The 18,228-nt window shown below is 43.2% G+C and overlaps 2 protein-coding genes across 5 annotated transcripts; one reads left to right on the top strand and one right to left on the bottom strand.

The window, feature by feature from the left end:
• The first annotated feature begins 1,353 nt into the window (after positions 1-1,353).
• Positions 1,354-3,064, top strand: dnajc19 (DnaJ (Hsp40) homolog, subfamily C, member 19). The gene is made up of 6 exons (XM_071904223.2): positions 1,354-1,487; positions 1,893-1,944; positions 2,172-2,245; positions 2,426-2,505; positions 2,612-2,682; positions 2,896-3,064. Exons 1-6 carry the CDS (start codon positions 1,485-1,487, stop codon positions 2,964-2,966), a joined length of 351 nt encoding a protein of 116 aa, XP_071760324.1. The 5' UTR covers positions 1,354-1,484; the 3' UTR covers positions 2,967-3,064.
• A 185-nt stretch (positions 3,065-3,249) lies between these two features.
• Positions 3,250-17,939, bottom strand: fxr1 (FMR1 autosomal homolog 1). Of its 4 annotated transcripts, none has more exons than XM_078285570.1 (17): positions 17,886-17,939; positions 15,349-15,401; positions 14,973-15,066; positions 14,787-14,858; positions 14,397-14,545; positions 13,921-14,014; positions 13,275-13,391; positions 12,589-12,759; positions 12,035-12,113; positions 11,300-11,409; positions 9,809-9,904; positions 8,549-8,798; positions 8,074-8,167; positions 7,652-7,773; positions 7,336-7,545; positions 5,620-5,705; positions 3,250-5,279 (listed from the first exon to the last, which is right to left on the bottom strand). In XM_078285570.1, exons 1-17 carry the CDS (start codon positions 17,934-17,936, stop codon positions 5,088-5,090), a joined length of 2,040 nt encoding a protein of 679 aa, XP_078141696.1. In that variant the 5' UTR covers positions 17,937-17,939; the 3' UTR covers positions 3,250-5,087. The 4 variants fall into 4 exon arrangements, with proteins under 4 accessions (XP_078141696.1, XP_071760318.1, XP_078141694.1 ...); XM_071904217.2 differs by having other exon boundaries at positions 9,809-9,895; positions 17,886-17,937; XM_078285568.1 differs by having other exon boundaries at positions 14,787-15,066; positions 17,886-17,937.
• Positions 17,940-18,228: the final 289 nt, after the last annotated feature.

Below are 18,228 nucleotides of genomic sequence, written 5' to 3'. Positions count from 1 at the left end.
AGTACAGTAACGTTTAGTTTTGTGTGAAACCGCTCAGTGAACTACATCTCTCGTCTCGCACAATATACGTCACCAACACCAACATGGAACGAAACATAGGAAACACACACAGGCATCGCGTTAACGTTAGCCCCCACTGTACTAAAACTATCCTAAACCAGTTTAAATCCGTTCTTACTGTCTACCTTCCAGGTTGTGTGTAATACTCCTGCTATCTGAGAGGGACTTAGCTTCAGCGGCTCTGGGTAGCTTGTGGAGAGAGGAAGTTACGTCACTTGCGCGACTTTTGGGTGTGTAGTCTTTCTAATTACGTATTTTTACAGTCTTATAGTTCAACAGTTTTACCACAAACTGCGACTTTCTTGACTTGTAAAATTATCATTTAAATTGACAAAACATCATATGTGTAATTCATGGCACAATTCAAACGGGATCAAACAATTATTTGTCTCTCGCCGTTGACTACCGTACATATTTTTTCCGAAATAAGGTCCCATGGTGGTCCACCGGAAGGGGAGGGACTTAGGCTCTCTATATGAATGAACTTTGTTCTACTATCTGGCTGGTTCTACTGGGTGCCACATCTTCTAAAGGAACAAATTCCCTTCAAGAAATTTGACAGTTGAATGCTGCCTTGTTTCCAGGCAAAAGCACATACCAGGCAGAACATTTTACAATTTTGGGGGGGTCTTCTGGTAAATTGGCCATTTAATGATCCACCAAGCAGCACTTTATTTCAATAAAATCTGAACTTTTGTAATTGTTTCACACTTGCCGCTGCTCCCTAGCCAGTTTGGCTAGACCAGGCAACGCAACGCTCCACAGGCTATTTAAAAGTTTAAATTAAATTCAAATAAGCGCAACTTGGTGTGCTGTACGTATGCCGAACTGAAAAGTGGATTCTAGTGATTTGTAAAAGGCCTCCAGTAGTGTTTTCTGAGGTGTGTGCATTCGCCGAAGAGCAAAGCAACATTAAACTGTCAGATTAGTGAATGGAGTTCAGTGTGTCGTTCTCTCCATATTAAAGAAAGGCACGTATCGGGGCTCAGTGCCATGTAATTTACCTTATGACATTGGCAACCACGTGAATGTCACTTAAATGCAAGATTAGCGTGCATAAAACAAACCAACAATTGTTTGTATTTATCTCTGTGATTTTCTCAAGCATCATTAAATGTACTTCAACCGACTTCAACTAGCTACTTTCATGTTAACATATTTACAGCAGGTCCTCTGACTTTACTACAGGTTTGGCCAAGGAGATTGACTTTTTCTTCTTCTTCTTGTTTTTCGGCGGTTGGCATCCAGCTTATTGGTGCATTACCGCCACCTTCTCAAGGAGATTGACAGGAGGGGGAGGCCGATTTGTGTACAGATTTTACGACAACACCGTGCCGTTTCCGGCAGAAACATTTCGACAAGAGCGATGAAGACATGAGAGGTCAAAAATTATGATCCTAATCTAATCTACATAACACAGAAACATGGTGAGTTGGACTTCAGGGTTACCGGCTGGATGGATAATGCCAAAGTCGCTGCATGCTCATGAGTTTACTGGCTAGCTCGCTAACGTTAGCTGGCTAATATTAGCTTTAACTTTGTCCAAATGTGCATGACACTCTTGACGTGACCGAAGGCAATTTAACATTCCATTAGTTGGACTAGCCAGACAGTTAGCATGGTGGAGAAACTCCATAGTATTATTTTAAAATAACCGCAGTGTGTTATAGCTAAAACTGCTAGTCTGCCCGGCTTAGCTAATGTTAGTTAAGGCAGTGGTGTGCTGTTTGTTTACATTACAACAGCCAGGACATGTAACTAGCAGGTACTGGGGATTTTCATTAGATCCAAGTAATTCTCACTCTCTCTCTGTCTCTCTCTCTCGTCCACAGGCCAGTTCCATGGTGGCTGTGGGACTGGCACTAGCTGCAGCAGGATTTGCAGGTAAATAACTCCTATAAAAGCAAGGAAAGGGACATTATTCAAATGCAGCATGCTGACAGTTGTCATTAGCCCTGTCAGACCATGTCAGAATTTAAGTTCTCCTGTGAAGTCTCTTCTGTACAGCTGTGTTTAGCTGGCCCCACATGAACTGAACTGCTGTATCTGTGTGTTGAGGTGGGTTTACCCTCCAGTACATCTCTGGCTGCATGCTTCTCCTGTTTTCCCAGGTCGCTATGCCATGCAGGCCATGAAACACATGGAGCCTCAGGTGAAACAGGCCCTTCAGAGCTTCCCCAAGACTGTAAGATGGCAAACACACACACACACACTATTTCTCTGAATGGCAATTCAGGAAAGTTAACTTTTTTTTGCTTGCTGGTCGCAGAGGCTGGTGGATTCCATAATTCACCAGCCATTGGCAGGAGTGAATTTCTCACCTGGGTGACAGAGCAGAGTTGTGTGACTGTATGTGTTGTTGCAGGCTTTTGGTGGAGGATACTATAAAGGTGGATTTGAACCAAAGATGACCAAGAGAGAAGCTGCTCTGGTTTTAGGTGTCAGGTATGCAGACACTCCACCCCCAGCCCTACCACCACCACAGAAGAAAATGAGACTATTAATACTACTACTATTAATAATTCACATTTGTTCCATTTCTGTCTTCCAGTCCCACAGCCAACAAGAATAAGATCAGAGAAGCCCACAGAAAACTGATGATCCTAAACCACCCAGACAGAGGTAAACCAAAGCCTTGATCCACTTTGAAATCAAGTCCCCATCAGTTCCCAGTGCTTTCCAGAGGCTTTAGGCTACAGTGAAGCGCTCAACAAACTGATATAGCCAGGCAGCAAATACAGTTCTAGTCAAACATTGCCTTATGTTGCTTTGCAGGAGATTGTAGTTTCAGAAAGTACAAACTCTGTACGTGTGTGTGTGTGTGTGTTCTCCCAGGTGGCTCTCCCTACCTAGCCGCAAAGATAAATGAAGCGAAGGATCTGATGGACGGCCAGGTTAAGAAATAGAAGTGAAGATGCTGCTGATGAAGTCGATGTGGTTTCACACTGTTGATCAAGTCTTTTCTAACTCTTGATTGTGCCCAAATAAATCATTTGTTGTAAAATCCGTTGGTGGAACTCTCCCTCATTAGCTATCATGGCCGCTTTTTTTTTCTACATATTGTGATTTTATGATGTGTATTTCATGGGAATCGCTGCTGTAAGAGGATTTTCCATTTTTGGGGTTTGATCCCCAGTGCATATATTTCTGCAACAGATTTGTCATTGTCATTAAGTGAGCCAGAGACAGTTGGGTTTTAGATCTAGATGGAAGATCAAGTTTATTTAAGAACTACCTGCATACAAAACATATTGCACATCAACCAACCAGAACGATCCTTTAAAAAAAACAAACGTACTGTAGTCGACCCAACAAAAACACTTGGGAAGTCACAACTCTCAGTAGTCCAAATTGTCACCAGCCTAAAAAAACACCTTATTAACGCCAGTTTTTAGTGTCAATAAAAAGAAGACGGCTTCTTTTGTTTATTTTTTTTTAAATACTGTACATATTTTTTTTTTTTAAATAAATAAACCAAATAAATCTCCTTCCGTCGTGAAACAGTCATGACCAGTCTCCAGCCAGCCAGTCTGTGGAAGAACCATGAAAATGACATCATCGTCACCTGGGCTCGGTTTTCCAGAAGCATCTCAACACCAGGGTCGTCTTTGCCCGTCAGCTTTGAAGAGAACAAAAAGGGATCTTTGCAGTAGAGGGGGATGAAACGGACATGTCATCCCCCATGTTAATACAAAACATGCCTCATATCCCCCCTGTTAAAAACTGATTTTGGGGGTGGGGGTGGGGGAATGATGGGAAGCAGCACTTTGCCTCCCCATCATCCTTGTTAAATGTGAACAAATTGCCCTATGTTACGCACTGAGATGTTCTGGGGAAACCTGGCCCTGACGGCTACATCTCTGTCCAGCGCTAAACAGTGACACACCAGTTTCCGGACTTAACTACAATTACTCTAACGGAAAAAGGTTACGATTCAGTGCAAAGAAAAACAACTCCTCTATTGTTTCTTTTCCAGACACGCTGTAAGAACATTTCCTCCTATAATAGAAGTGGTTGCATATTGAAAAAACAAGTCAACAGAAAGCAGCTAACGTCAAACTCCTGAACAGATATATAAAGGATAACTGGACTCATCTTTTTCTCCCCAAAAAAAACAATAAGAAACAGACACACCTGATTTTGAAAAGATATGCCATTGAAATCCTTTCAGGGTCTTTCGGCGTTTGCTTCAGCCTGCTTGCAGTGCCGTAAGGGAGGAGTTAGCACTTGGAGACAATTCATCTGGTTCAAATGTGGCAGGCAAGGGCGATCAAGTAACGCAGAAATGAGTGAAGGGATTTCAGATGGTGTGCGGAGCCAGGCAACGACATGTTGAATCTACTCTCAAGGCACAACAGCTGATCACATGTATGTTAGACATACTTGGGTTTCCACCAAACCGACCGACACTGTGGTACTGTTCATGCAGAATATTTAAATTACAAACGACTTTTGATGCACAAAATACATCCTGGAAAAAAGTTTCTGGAAGCATCTTTCGGTCAGTCCACCGGGTAAAAGGTGGACATTTATCAGCTCTAAAACCCTGCCATGATATTCTTTTTGTTTAAGAAAAAAGAACTACTGCATTAATACCACAGTATGGGTTTGAGTGGAATCCCTGTCTGCAGTTTTTAAATCCTGCATTCAGTCCGACCCCTCCCTGAGCTCTCTGTGGAGAAGGGACTGAAAAGTGCAGCAAGTAGAGATATCTGCAAGTCTGTGTGTGTGTGTGTGTTTGACTATCTTTGGCAAGCTCATACAAGAAGAACTATTGTAAAAACGGTAGTAAAATGAATGGAGTTGGACAGAGCCTGTCGGGGGGTGGTGGGGGCTAGGTGCAGACCTCGGCAAAATACGCAGTTGAACGGGTTTCAAATATTTGAAAAATTTAAAAAAGAAAGAACAGTGCTTGTATTTTTATGTAAAGTTTCACTTTTGAGGCTGCTCAAGTGATAGGGAGTTTAAATCAAGCGCACCCCGAAGAAGTTCAAATATTTGAAACCGTTTCTTTTGCCCGGGTCTGATTAGGAGAGTCCGTTGACGACAGGTTCTGGGTTCGAATCCCCCTGGTAGGAGACTTTGGCAGGCCTCTCGGCGGAAGACCTGGAAGCTGTGGCGGTGCTGCTGCCGTCGCCATCGCCAGCTGCGTCGCTGGGGCCGTTGGCAGTTGCCGGGGCGGACGGCGGGCTGTGCTCGGCGATGGCATCCACCTGACCCTGGAGAGAAAGGCGGGACAGACAGAGCAGAGTGGAGGGGTTAGAAAATAATACACCGCTATCATATTCACTTGTGCCTTAGGAAAACCTTCCAAGTCCAATTTTGGTGTATTTCAGTTTGTTTGTTTTTTACTTGAAAGTGTGCATGTTCCATTACATTCTCAATACATTTCATGACATGCAGGTTGGAGCACACCACCTTTTGGGGCAAACAAACAAATGCAAAGAAAAGATGCTAAATACTTTGTATAGCATTTTGAGGGAAAAGAAAAACAGAAGAAAGCAGCCTACAACCTCCATTTCTCAATAAATGACACCTAGCAGTGAGCTATGTACTAACCATATCCTTCTTGTTTTTCTTGGTGTCCTTGGTGGTCTTCTGTCGGCTCTGAGACTCAGCCCTGGATATGTAGTCAGCCACTGTCACTGGACAGGCAATGCAGAAGAGAAAACAAATGGTCAACACCGTGTCTGGTTTATTCAACTAGGGGTCAGGACCCAAAATGAGTCTTCTGTTGGTTCACTGATGCATTTTTTTCATTAGAATGGCTCCCAGAGTAACAGAAAACACACTCCAGATTAATGAACACACCGGCACTTCAAAACTTGCATTGCAGTGGGTGTGAAGACTGCCACTTTACTGGATCAAACAGAGGAAATGCAAATTTCACTACAGGCAGCCATTACAAAGAGATAAAACTATTAATAGTGTTCAGTCAGGTAGTACCATGGCCACCATATTGTTGTCACGTCTCTAGCACCATGAAGTGCTGGTTGAAAATATTAAAAATCACCCTCCCAAACATTGCCATGGAGAAATGCTCAACACTGAAAAGAAGAGCTGGTATTAAATCACCAGTTATCAACAACCATGGGATAAGTCTGTGGAGATAACATGGCTACTACTGAAACTGTCTTTGACTATCTAGGTGTCAGACACAACAATGTAATCCCACAGTAACTGAAGGCCTTGTGCATCTGACTGTCAGTGAAGAGTCAACACAACATCACAGAAATGTACATTATAGTCAAGATGTACTATGCAACTCAAACCAGGACATACTGGAGTGTATGACAGCCTAACAACATGGAAACAAACTGTACACAAATAAGCTGTAGGCTAGTTATTAGTGAATGAGTGTTGTGCCTATGAAATAAAACAATAGTCGTTAATGAACATACTTTCCAATCGCACAACAAACCAGTGGAGGCACATCATATGCCAATGTAAAAAATCTCAACAAAACACATTAATTTAGTAGTATGCTGGTGAAGAACCACATCAATCGCATATCTCATGATGGGCCAGCCAGCCACACTCAATCATTTAGCACAAGCCAGCAGGACAAGCAACACTCAATTAACAGGTAATTAAACAGGTTTTTTGGTAAATAAGTAAACGCAGTATGTTGTTGTTGTCGTTTGTGGTGGTGTCACACAAACAAACAAACACCAGGCCTGGTGCAAAACCTTTTAGCCAAACCATTAGGAGCAGTCACTGGGGGGGGGGATACCGGTGGTTGCCGTGGTTACCTGGCTGCCTCTCCTCGGGCAGGCGGATGCGGCGGCGGCGACTACGGTTACGGCGCTGAGGTTTGGCTTCTGGGTCATCTAGGTGTGTTGGGTCATCAGAAAGAGAGGGATTGGGGGCTTAAGGTGCCGTTTGAACCAGAGACCTGTCTTTGGAGTCCTGCTTCTTTTATACTTGCTTACAATGGAAAACGAAGCACCGCTGCACATTCTGGACAGCGCTGACAGCTGAGAACTAGCGCTTCCCTCAAGTATCTGTTCAGCACTGCTAGCTACAAGAGTGGTATTTAGTTGACCCTTGGGCCATACAGGAGGCCACTGATGACCCACTTCCTTACTGAGACAGTCTGGTGATTTGTTGACTATTTTTCTGTTTTTGTCACTGCTGCATCAGGACAGAAATCCACTACCTGTATGCAGCTTTTGAGTTTGTGTGTGCTTGTGTACGACGCTGCCCTCCTGGCCAGGTCCCTGTGTAAGAACAGTGTTATAAAATCATCTTTTCCAAATCGTGTGAGTTTCCTACCTATTCCGTTTTCACTCATTGAGGCGTTGTCTGATTCGCTCATGCCGTCCATCAGCGTGGCATCCTCGTCCGTTCTGCGTCGCCGGGATCTACGGCGGCGGTTGGCAGGCATGGTGGACTCGCTAGCATCTGTATCAGCCGTCTGGTCGGTCTCTGTGTTCGTCTCCAAGGCCCCGTAACCATGGTTACCCTCATGGTCCCGAGACCCAGCTGCAGGGTTAGGGTTAGAGTCATACACGATAGGCAACAGTTATGTGGATATATCCGTTTATATCCGTTTGTCTGTCTCTCTATGTCCTCTGCCAGTGCATCTTACCAGAACTGTTGTTGTATCCTCCTCTTCCTCCTCGTCCTCTTCCTCCGGGCCCTCCTCGGCCCCTGCTGGCCCCCGGCCTCCGGCGGCTGTCTCTGTCTCTTTGTGGCCGCGGGCCCCTCTCCCTGTAAGTCAGTCAGTTGATCCATCAATCAGTTAAAATTGCACACAAAAGCTTGACATTAACAGCAAATGGGAAACAAGAATTGGAAAATTCTGAAAACATAGAGAAAGAAACATTTACACCTTATTCAGGTGGGTGCCATCAACTGAAAGATCCTACAGAACCGCTGGCACCAAATCACCAGTTACTTAGCAACAGCCATGAAGCAGGATTGTGGAGATAACATGGCTGCCATTGAAAACTGCAACAGCCAAACTCTTGTTTTTCAATCTCTGGGTTTGATTGCAACCCCTCCACCAACCTGTCCTGGTCCTCCCCGGCCAGGGACCAGTCACTCAGCTCATCTCTGCGCTCTGAATCCGTCTCGGAGGCATTGGACTGCTCCGAGTTGGTGCCTGAAGGAAACAAGCAAACACACCAAAGGACCCCACAGTTAAGTTAGTACTGTAACTGCACGCATTTCCACAGGCAGAAGTGTTAAACACTAGGGTGTTTCAATCCAGCCAGTTCTGGCCATTGGAACCAAGTTCAGATTTCCCAACCCTATTAAAGCTGCACTAGGCATCTTCGCACATCGGCAGCGAGAGGTAACTGAAAAATTTGAACTTCAACACCCAGAAATCATTTAAGGTCAGTAAGCTGCACACAACACGCTCATGTTAACCAGCCTGACCCGTCTGCGATCGCTTTATGCCAAAAGGACAAACATCGCTCTGTAGCGGCAGAAAATGTGATGTTATGATATCTGGTTTTGAAATGCGGTGCAGGGTGCCTACCGTAGCCAGAGGTGTAGTTGTGGCCTCTGCGCCCGCGGCCTCGGCCGGAGTAGGAGCGACTGGCATGCAGAGAGGAAGAGGAGGCGGTGGCACTGCCATCCGTATTGTACCCTCCTCCTCCTCCTCCTCCTCCTCCTCTCTCCCCTCTCTCCCCTCTGTCCCTCTCCCTGTCGGCCGGTCGGTGGCCCTGGGTGACCTGACGCAACTGCTCGTCAATCTGCAACCGCTCCAGACGAAGCTGCTCAACCTCCTAGAGCAAAAGAGAGAGAGAGAGAGAGAGAGAGAGAGAGAGAGAGAGAGAGAGAGCAAGAGAGAGAGAGTAAGAGAGGAAGAAAAAGCAAGAAATAAAAAGTATGAAAGAAAGAAAAGAAAGCAAGCACGAAAGCAAGAAAGAAAGCAAGCACGAAATCCAGTGTGGTCGCAATTCGTTAATGCTTTCAGCAAGTCAAGACTCTCCAGGAAATGTATTTGTTCTTGTTAGGGTCATGATTGGATACACACATATACTCATCATACACACATCTACAACATATCCAATGTGCCTTGGGTTGTGTATTATGAATCTTGCTAGGCTGTTTCCCTGTGTATATTCCCCATTCTGTCTCAGCTCTTCCTCTAGCTGCTGGCCCTCGGCAAGAAGCTGCTGCATTTCCTACACACACGGTGCAAAACAAACACACACAGCACCAAACACACAGCACAAATGGCACAAAACATGCAAACAGCACATGACACACAAGATACATGCAAACAGTACAAAATGTATGCACAGAGCAAAATGCAAACCGCAGAACAGTTCAGTAATAGGCATGCTCATTACAGCAAACACATTTATTGAGCCAATGGAATTAACTAGCATTTTGTATGAGGTAGCCCAAATGTGTTTATCTAATTCATATAAAAAGATAATATTATTATTGATCAAGTTCACATATTTCCGAATCAGGTATCACTTTATATGAGAAACTGCATAGTATAGGCCCTTTACAAAGTGGAGTTGAAATGCTGGTGGTAAATATCGATTAAATGCTTATGTATAACAGCTTTTTACAATGCGTTTCCATCGTGCCATTTCATACTGCCAATTGAATGAAACTCCCTGGTTACTAAGAGGGAAATAAAAAGGCCGCCACACATTGCCTGGAAATGGGATCTGTGGCATCAAGCGAAAGCAAAGGATTGGCAGGCTATCATAACACGCACACACACCAAAAACAAACCCTTCTTCCCAATTCAGCACACACACAGAGGTGTCCTTACATTGAGGTAGGAGATGTGGTACTCCAGCAAGACCTGGACATTGCCAATGCTCTCCTTGGTGCCCACAAAGGTGAATGGGACCATTCCCTGTGTCAGCAACACACAAAAACACAACGCACAAAGTAAGTGTGGGACAAACTAAACCTAGCATTTGTAAAGTGTAAACAAATACTACAGCTGGGGCCTATACTACGAAGCAAGTTCAACATATCCAGGATATCTTTGCGGTAGCTGGTTTAACTAACCCTAACAACCGCTATCACGCTTAATCAGTATCACAAAGGTGGTTATCAACTCATTAACTCAATCCAGGCTTTCCCACTTGAGCTATGTGCGCGTTCACATAAAAGAGGCGGATTTTGTAACAAATAGCCAATCACATGCAACACGGACAGATCCAGAGCAGCGGATTTAACATTAAATTAAATGTAATTGATCCCTGTGAGAAAATTAGATCGTTGTAGCAGCAAAAGTAAAATCATTCAGCAGGGAAAATGAAATAGAATACAAGCACACATGTAGAATCTAAAAATAAGAAATAAAAATAGTATCAAAAATAAAATAAAACAATAAAAGCAATAAACTAGACTGAACAATTGTGGGGTTACATAAATATAATGCTGCCGACAATTTCAACACATTAAGTAGACTGTAGAAGTGGGAAGTATGTGAAAGAAATGGATTAGGGTACTAACATTTTTTTTTTTTTTTAATAAGAACATACTATTATAATGAATAAATATGAGCAATACAAAAATACAACAGCGAAAAGTAACACAGTTGCTGTTGCAAAGACTAGAGAGGATGGCTGGAGGAAAAATGCAGATTGTGTAATGCAGTGTAAATGTGTAGGTAAATAGGCTTATCACTGCCTGTCACATGCAATAGTAAATTTAATTCACTATTGATAACTATAGCCAACTATTGTAAGCTACCCGCTAGCCCTCTTTTATAGCCAGAGTGGGCAAATCGCCTGGAATTATTATATCTCTAATATAATAAATCCTTATGGAAAGCGAAGGTGTTCTGCCGGTCTCTAAACACCATTGCCCTGCAAAGAGTCCTTCTTACGTTCTTACTTACTTCAATAGAATCCCTTTGTACAGTTATTTTTTCATTTGAATGCAATGATTTTATTCATATGTGGTTTTGTTAATCTTGTTAAAAATTGTTTAAAACGATGACGCCAAATTGTCTAGGGAGCTGATTGGTGAGGAGGCGGGCTTTTTATCCGTTTCGATCCGGTATCCTGAACATAACCTGCTCCGGAGCAGGTTAGCTGTTCAACATTAGTTGCTATGGCGACATACTTCGGTAAAGAGTAAACCACCTTCGTGAGACCGAAAACCCTGGATTAAACCTGAAGTTACCTCGCTAACCCCAAATCCTGCTTCGTAGTACAGGCCTCTGGAGGCGTCCTAAATGTTCTACAGCTTTATAACCATCATAGTAATAATGTAATAGTAGCAGTAGTAGTACTAGCGGGCTTACTTCTTGTCGGGGCTGCTTGTTGTCATTGTCTCCCTCTATCCTGACCCTCACCACACCAGACTTGTCCACGATCTCCTGGATGACCTTACCGTTCTTACCAATCACCTTGCCTAGGGATAGACAGACAGCATGGAAAACATGAGGAAATCACACGTCTTATCCAGCGCTTTACTTAGGCAAGCCGAGTTTTGCTTTGCAACCGCAGAAAACTCATCTTTGACTAATTAGGCTGCTTGTATAAGAGAAAGTGACTCACAGCTCGGTGTGTGTCACTATGAAATATATCCTATCCATTGTAAACAGTGAGGAAAAGCTGCATTACAACATGGTTTGCGCCAGTCCTCCATTCTGATTGCTTGAGTCACATTCTACAAAAGTTAGTTCAAATATAAATGCACTAACTGAAAATCATGAGTCATACCGCTACTTATGTGTTGCTTAGGTATATAGCATTTAGCACTAAATTGCGAGGGAAAAAATAACATTTAATTATTACTGATTCAAAAAAGATTTCTTGATCATTTGCTTTCCTTTTCTTGATTACTATTGTGTGTTATCGCCATTTTATAAAAGAAATAAGCGTCTGCCCAAATAGAAAATTTCATCAGTTTCAAGCTTTGGTAAGGTTTGTGCTCATGAAAAGGTAAAAAGGTACGCCCCACCGGCTCACTGTGAGGCTGAACAGGAAGTTTTGGAGATTTCCAGGCTGAAGTAGGAATGTCTGTGTCTACATACCGACAAGGTTCCTGGGCACCTGGACAGAGTCCTCCAGAAACTCCAGGTAGCTCCTGGCCTTTTTCACCGCATCCGCTGTCTGGAAGACAACACAGAGCCACATTAGCTGCCTTCCATTCAGACAACTAACACACTAGCATAGTCCACAGTCAACGTTCTTCATTGAGCATGCAACAGTCAGCTTCAGAATTAAAAAAACAATCACAAAACATGGGTAAAAATCCACTGAAAATATCACAGTAAAAAAGACTTGTAAACAAAAGATGTATGGAAGCATTCAGAGTGAAAGACAGCACAATTGGAGTCTGCTCAGCAGCAGGCAAGCTGAAAGAGAACCAAGCCATTAAACCAAGCGTGAATTACATGTATGCAATCTCTCACATACACCTCCTCACGTCTCTATATATAGAGGTTCACATATATCCACACTGAATCACTCCTTCACTCACTCACTTTTTTCTCTCAACATCTGTTTCTTTATACAGTATGTTCATTCATCCCCTTTCCCTGTCTCTCACATACAGTCTCACTTTAACACTCACACGCCGCCCTACCTCTCCGTAAATCCTGAAAGTGCCAGTCTCCTCATCCAGCTCAATGGCAGTGACACCTGGAACTTTCCGTGCCTGCTGGATGTTGCTGCCGTGGCTGCCGATGGCCAGCCCCATCAGGTCCGGTCGCACCATAAACTCTTCCTGGAAGGAAGACGCCAGCTGCTTGGAGCTCTAGACACACATATACACACACAGTTATATTGGTAAAGCCATTCCAGAAACTGCCAGATTGCCACAACATGGGCAATTTTAGGGTATCCTTTACTACCAACTTCTCTACCACTACTTTCTCCATTTTCACTCTGCTTCTTCTTGTTGTCGTAAACTGTCAGCTCCCTACATAGCGTGAAAGCCTGTCTCTTTTTTGTTGTAATTGGTTGGCCGACGTCATGAGCGTTCCTCTAAAAAGTTCTCAACTTTAAAAAGTGCTCCACTCTGCCTACAAAGACACCAAGTGTAGTGCTTTTTCCAACGCAGCTGCTCCCCATTAACTTTAATGTAAAAAAAAAGCTAGCCCTGGCAGTTTGAAAAAAAGCAGAATAGTGTGAACGCTGTCTTAGAGTACCAAAGTTTGCAATTTTATCAATATTATGAGCCATAGCAGGTGGCTCCTGATTGCTATGGTTACTAACTGCCATTCAGATTACTAACTGACTTTCAGATTGCCATGGTGGTTACTGACTGACCTCCAGGTGTTTTGTGGCTTCCTGGTTGCGCGACATCAGCAGCAGCTTGGTCCTGATGCTGCGCAGGTGCATGTCACTCAGCAAGGAGACGCGCTTCACTGTTGCCTCATTGGTGGACTACACACGCACACACACACACACACAAAAACGGGAAATAGGAGTAAGACTTATTAGCACATGTTGAACTGTTGCCTTGTTTACTACTAGAAACTAAGGAAAAGATTAGTCATCCACTGCACAAACACACTAGACAGGACATGGCCGTTACATTATTATTAGCCTCTTTTGACTGTCTCCCCTGCCTGCGCCGAGAGCCTGTCTGAAACCACACTGACTAAACTGCTATAGGAAGTTACCACACAGAAAAAAAAATACTTTGACCAATTGCATTAATGAATAGTGCCCAGGAAGTAGCGACTGAACTGAGTGTGGGGGGAGTGGTTGCGTACCTGCGCTGACATAGTCACGTTTCAAAACAAATGCACTGCAGTTCTTTAAAGAAAGGGATTGAATGTGCAATACATATCCCCGATATTTCTAAGGCCAAATCTAACTGGCTAGCTAATGAGATATACAGTTACAAATATCCAAATGTCACCACGAGATTAGAGTGATAGAAGAGAACAAAGCAGAGCAATACAGTCACCATGATGACTAGTTCGCTGGTCTCGGGACAGTAGGAGATGCGACAGGCTCCCACAGCTTTCTTGAAGTCCTTATGGGCTTGCTCATTCTGGCACCTGGAATACAAGGAAAATATACTACTTTAAAAGCCCCAATCCTTATCCCAGCTGCAGACAAAAGAGTAGCAGCTTACAGCATGGGATTGGGGAACATCGAATGGATTTACAAAGTTCTCAATGCAAAGACAGACAGGATGTGATTCCTATATAATCTATACATGCATATTACTAATAACTTATATTCTTCCTGATCGTCTTCAGACCTGCAGTGTCGACATCTAACAACTTTCGCACTTAGTTTATGGTTGTTGCATGTAAGGTTCATTGTCGCTGTGGAGTTATGGAGGCATTTGCTTTAAGTGTGCCTCTTCTCTGGCGTTCTAGTATACATGGTTATGGTGGTAAGCGGATGTAGTTTGTCTGTAGTTGCTATACATACGCCTCTTGTAGATCCTGAGGAACAGGGACAGTGCACTTGTAGAAGGAGCTCTTGGTGATTGCCTTGTTGGTGTTGACCGGACGCAGGCGCTCGAAGGTCACTATCTCGTTGTAGGTGGCGTCGCAGGCCGCATACTCGATCACATAGAACTGGATAGACAAACGCACAGACAGAGGTTAATTTCTGGTTTGGCTTAAAAAAAAAAAGTCCATTTGAATGTTCAATGGTGCTGGACTGTAAAAAGTAAATGTGTCCTTTTAATGAATGTTAATATTACTAATATAAAATATGAATACATTTAATATTGTTACAATTTGTTTGCATATAAACATAGTTAATTGTCTTAATGTATGGAGTAAGAACTTTGTGTTCATAAGGAACGATACTCACATCTCCCTTCATCATGCGGACTTTAGCCAGCCACCAACCACAAGGCTCCTGCTCATTGGCTCTGGAGAAGATCTGACAGGAGAGAGACAGACAGACAGAGAGAGAGAGATTACGAGACAGAGAGGGACAAAGAAAGAACGAAAGAAAGACTGTGTGTGTGTGTGTGTGTGTGTGTGTGTCCCTCACCTCCACCTCCTCCCCCTCTCCGATCTCCTTCTTGGCATCAGCAGGAGGTGGCATCCTGACGTCATTGAAGGGCACCTGGCGTTCTGGCTGCCAACTTAAAAAAAATTAAAAACAACAATCAATACTTTCTTCTATGACAAGTCTGACATACTCAAACGTAGGATGCCCACATGGGAAGCACCAAGCATTCACCTAAAATAGGCTAAGCTATTGATGCTTACAAAGCATAAGGTGATAATCAGCCTGAGACAACTGAATTTCCCATCGTTTTGGTTTCAGGGGATAAACAAACTGACAGTTATCTTACAAGATTTTGCACCTCACACGTTTTATGAAAGCAGCTGGAATACAGGTGGCAGGACAGACAGACACTCACTTGTTCTCGAAGGCAATGGTGAGAGAGTCATCGTGGATATCTCTGACAAAGCCCTGCAGGACAGACACAGACACAGGTTAGCTTACCAAGTGCATGGACAACCTACTGACAGAACGTGTCACCCATTTCAGTTCCACAAGTGGATATGACAGAAGGGATACAAAGACACTTGAATCTTCATTCTCAGCTTTGTGGTGAAAATAAAAATATTAGGAGGCACATAGCATGAATTTACAACTGCTGAATGACAGGTTTTAGTACTAGAAACAATTCTTGATTCATCATACCTGGCCAATAATTCAGTCTTATTTGTTAGTGTATATTAATAATTGATGACAACTGTTTCATAGGCTTATGGCCAAATTATTACATGTATTTTGTACTTAATATAGAATAGCGTGGGTTTTGATCATACTGTGTATTGCATTGGCTTTTATGATTATCTAATGACGTATGTGGAGTGCACAGCTGCCAATTCATAACACTGAATGCTTACTCACTTTTTACATTCTCCACAAAGCTGTAAAAATGTTTTGCTACACACCAGGTAAAAGGGCTTAGTAAAACAAGTAATCAAACCATGGACCTAACTTCACACAGTGCATAAACAAAGCATGACTAAATTATTATAATGTTAATGTTTTTAAAGAATGTAATTCTAACAGTTTTAATAGCAAACCTGCTTGTAGTCAGTTTTTTGCTCGCCCAAATGTGTTGGCTACATAAAACACAATTCAGAGCCTCTGCACTTGCACTTCACACAGTTGCACTGTCACAGATATTTTAAAAGTTTGATGTGAACCAGCAGGCAAAATCAATCAATCAAAACAGAACGTGCAGCACTGACACAGATACTGGTAGCACATATTGGGCCGATGACAGGCATAAAGTGGGGTGTGTCAGTAATGGACAATTTTCCCAATACTAATCTCCCATATCAAAACTCACTTATAACATGTCAGAAATCATAGCAAAGCTTTACTATATTTAAAGAGTTTAAAGCTGTCCAATAACTCCTAGATTGTTCAGAAAAAGTAATAGATCAGGTTGGTACTGTAAGTTCAGTGCCAGAATAGGTGTTGGCAGTGAACATCAGTGCATCCCTAATGACGACAACACAAAGAATGACGTGTGTATAAATGCTTTGCTACTTTTACACAGCACAAATAAGCTCTGAGACTGGGGTAGAAAGAAACATATTGGTTGGTCACAAAACACACCAGTGTCTTGACCATTTCCAAGGTATCCTGAAGCCAATTGGGAACCTCAAACCACCATTTTCATCTTGTTTGTTTGTTTGTTTGTGTGTGTGTGTGTGTGTGTGTGTGTGTGTGTGTGTGTGTGTGTGTGTGTGGGGGGGGGGGGGGGGGGGGGGGGTTGAGAGTTACATCAACTGTTAACAGAAATACAATCACACAGCACTGTAGACTACTGTAGCGACTCAGGAATTCGGCTTGAGCAACTGGCAGGGTGGAGGATCGCACAGGGCCACTCATGAATTCAGGGGCGAATGGGCAGAAAAGGGCAGCGAGGAGAAGAGCAGTATGAGGTAGAGAGGAATGAAGAGGAAAGGAAAAAGGGAGGAGAAAGGAAGGAAGGAGTGTAGGAGAGGGGGTGAAAGGGGAAAAAAGAAGAAGAGAGGAAAGAAGTGGAGGCTAGGGGAGGAAAGAAGGGGAGAAGGGAGGAGAGGAGGGGGCAGCAGGTCTAGAAATAGCTTTCAGTCCACGGTATCAGTGACCCTCTCCTGACATGACAACTGCTCAGGATTGACAAGGAACAGCTGGCTGACACATACACACACACACCAAATAGTTTGGGCATGATGCAGTATCAAATAATAGACAGCGATAGACAACCGTCTGGCAAGTTAAGATCAATGAGCGCTCCAAACTCAGCGTCACAACTAGCTAGTGTTTGTATCCTAAATATCACACATTTAAAAGCTATACGGTCAAGTATGTTTGGAATTTGTAAGAGCCGAATAAAAACACGATACTGCTAACCGAATAAATAATTAACAGTTTTAGCTAACAAGCTACCCGAAGTTACAAAATGTATTTGACCGACAAGCCGGCTACACAAATAGCCGTCTCAGGAGTCCAGAGAAACAGATTTGCTGCTAACGTTAACTTAGTTTGGCATCATCTATTGACGTTAACAGTTAGCCAACTAGCAATTAACATTAGCTAACTTTTAGCCCAGGACAGCGGCAACCAAATGCCAAGCACATAATAACAACCGCCATCGGTTACAAATTCCAGTTATCGTAGATATCCCCACGTTTCTTCAACTTGGGGTTTGAAAGAATGTCGCTTACAGGTGACAGTCGGGGAGGACTTGCGAGCAATGTTAGTTAGCTTAGTTAGCTTAGCCAGCTAACTTTGGCTAGCTTAGCTAGGAGAAGCTAATGGCAAGCAGTTACCGGTCTCAACTTTAACTAACAACGGGGAGATGCTACCGTGGTCCATTAGGCTTCACGTATGTGTCATGTTATAGACAATGTAATGTTTGTTGGTGTGTGATAAGCCGGTATTTACCTTGTAATAAGCCCCGTTGGAGCCACGGACCTCCACCGCCAGTTCCTCCATATTGGACACGCAAAGCATGTTGGGATGACAGGTGCTCCTTGAAGCAACCGTTTCGTGATAACTTTGTTATTCAAATTAAGCGATTTGCACTTTTCTATAAAACTAATTTACAAAAAAAATCTTGACTATGTTGCCTTCGGTCTACAGCTTAACCAGCTGAAGCCTCACAGCCTGACAGCTACCGTACCATGCCAGGGGATTTTTTTGTTGTTGTCATACAACATAACTGAGGATGTAGTAAAGATTAATTTAACATTACAGACAATTCACAGAGGTATTAACCTGCTGAACA

The sequence above is a fragment of the Centroberyx gerrardi genome, chromosome 9, assembly GCF_048128805.1.
Source record: "Centroberyx gerrardi isolate f3 chromosome 9, fCenGer3.hap1.cur.20231027, whole genome shotgun sequence".
Classification (NCBI taxonomy): Eukaryota; Metazoa; Chordata; class Actinopteri; order Beryciformes; family Berycidae; genus Centroberyx; species Centroberyx gerrardi.
The sequence above is the reverse complement of the archived record's forward strand: the minus strand, read 5'-3'. Positions and strand labels throughout refer to the sequence as shown.

Excerpts from the sequence above, each read along its gene's own strand:
- dnajc19 (XM_071904223.2), top strand. Across the intron at positions 2,246-2,425 it reads TTCAGAGCTTCCCCAAGACT|GCTTTTGGTGGAGGATACTA; the intron begins GTAAGATGGCAA and ends GTGTTGTTGCAG. Across the intron at positions 2,506-2,611 it reads GCTCTGGTTTTAGGTGTCAG|TCCCACAGCCAACAAGAATA; the intron begins GTATGCAGACAC and ends TCTGTCTTCCAG.
- fxr1 (XM_078285568.1), bottom strand. The coding sequence starts at position 17,936 with ATGGAGGAACTGGCGGTGGAGGTCCGTGGCTCCAACGGGGCTTATTAC. Across the intron at positions 8,168-8,548 it reads CAACTACACCTCTGGCTACG|GCACCAACTCGGAGCAGTCC; the intron begins GTAGGCACCCTG and ends TGTTTCCTTCAG. Across the intron at positions 7,774-8,073 it reads GCCGGGGAGGACCAGGACAG|GGAGAGGGGCCCGCGGCCAC; the intron begins GTTGGTGGAGGG and ends ACTGACTTACAG.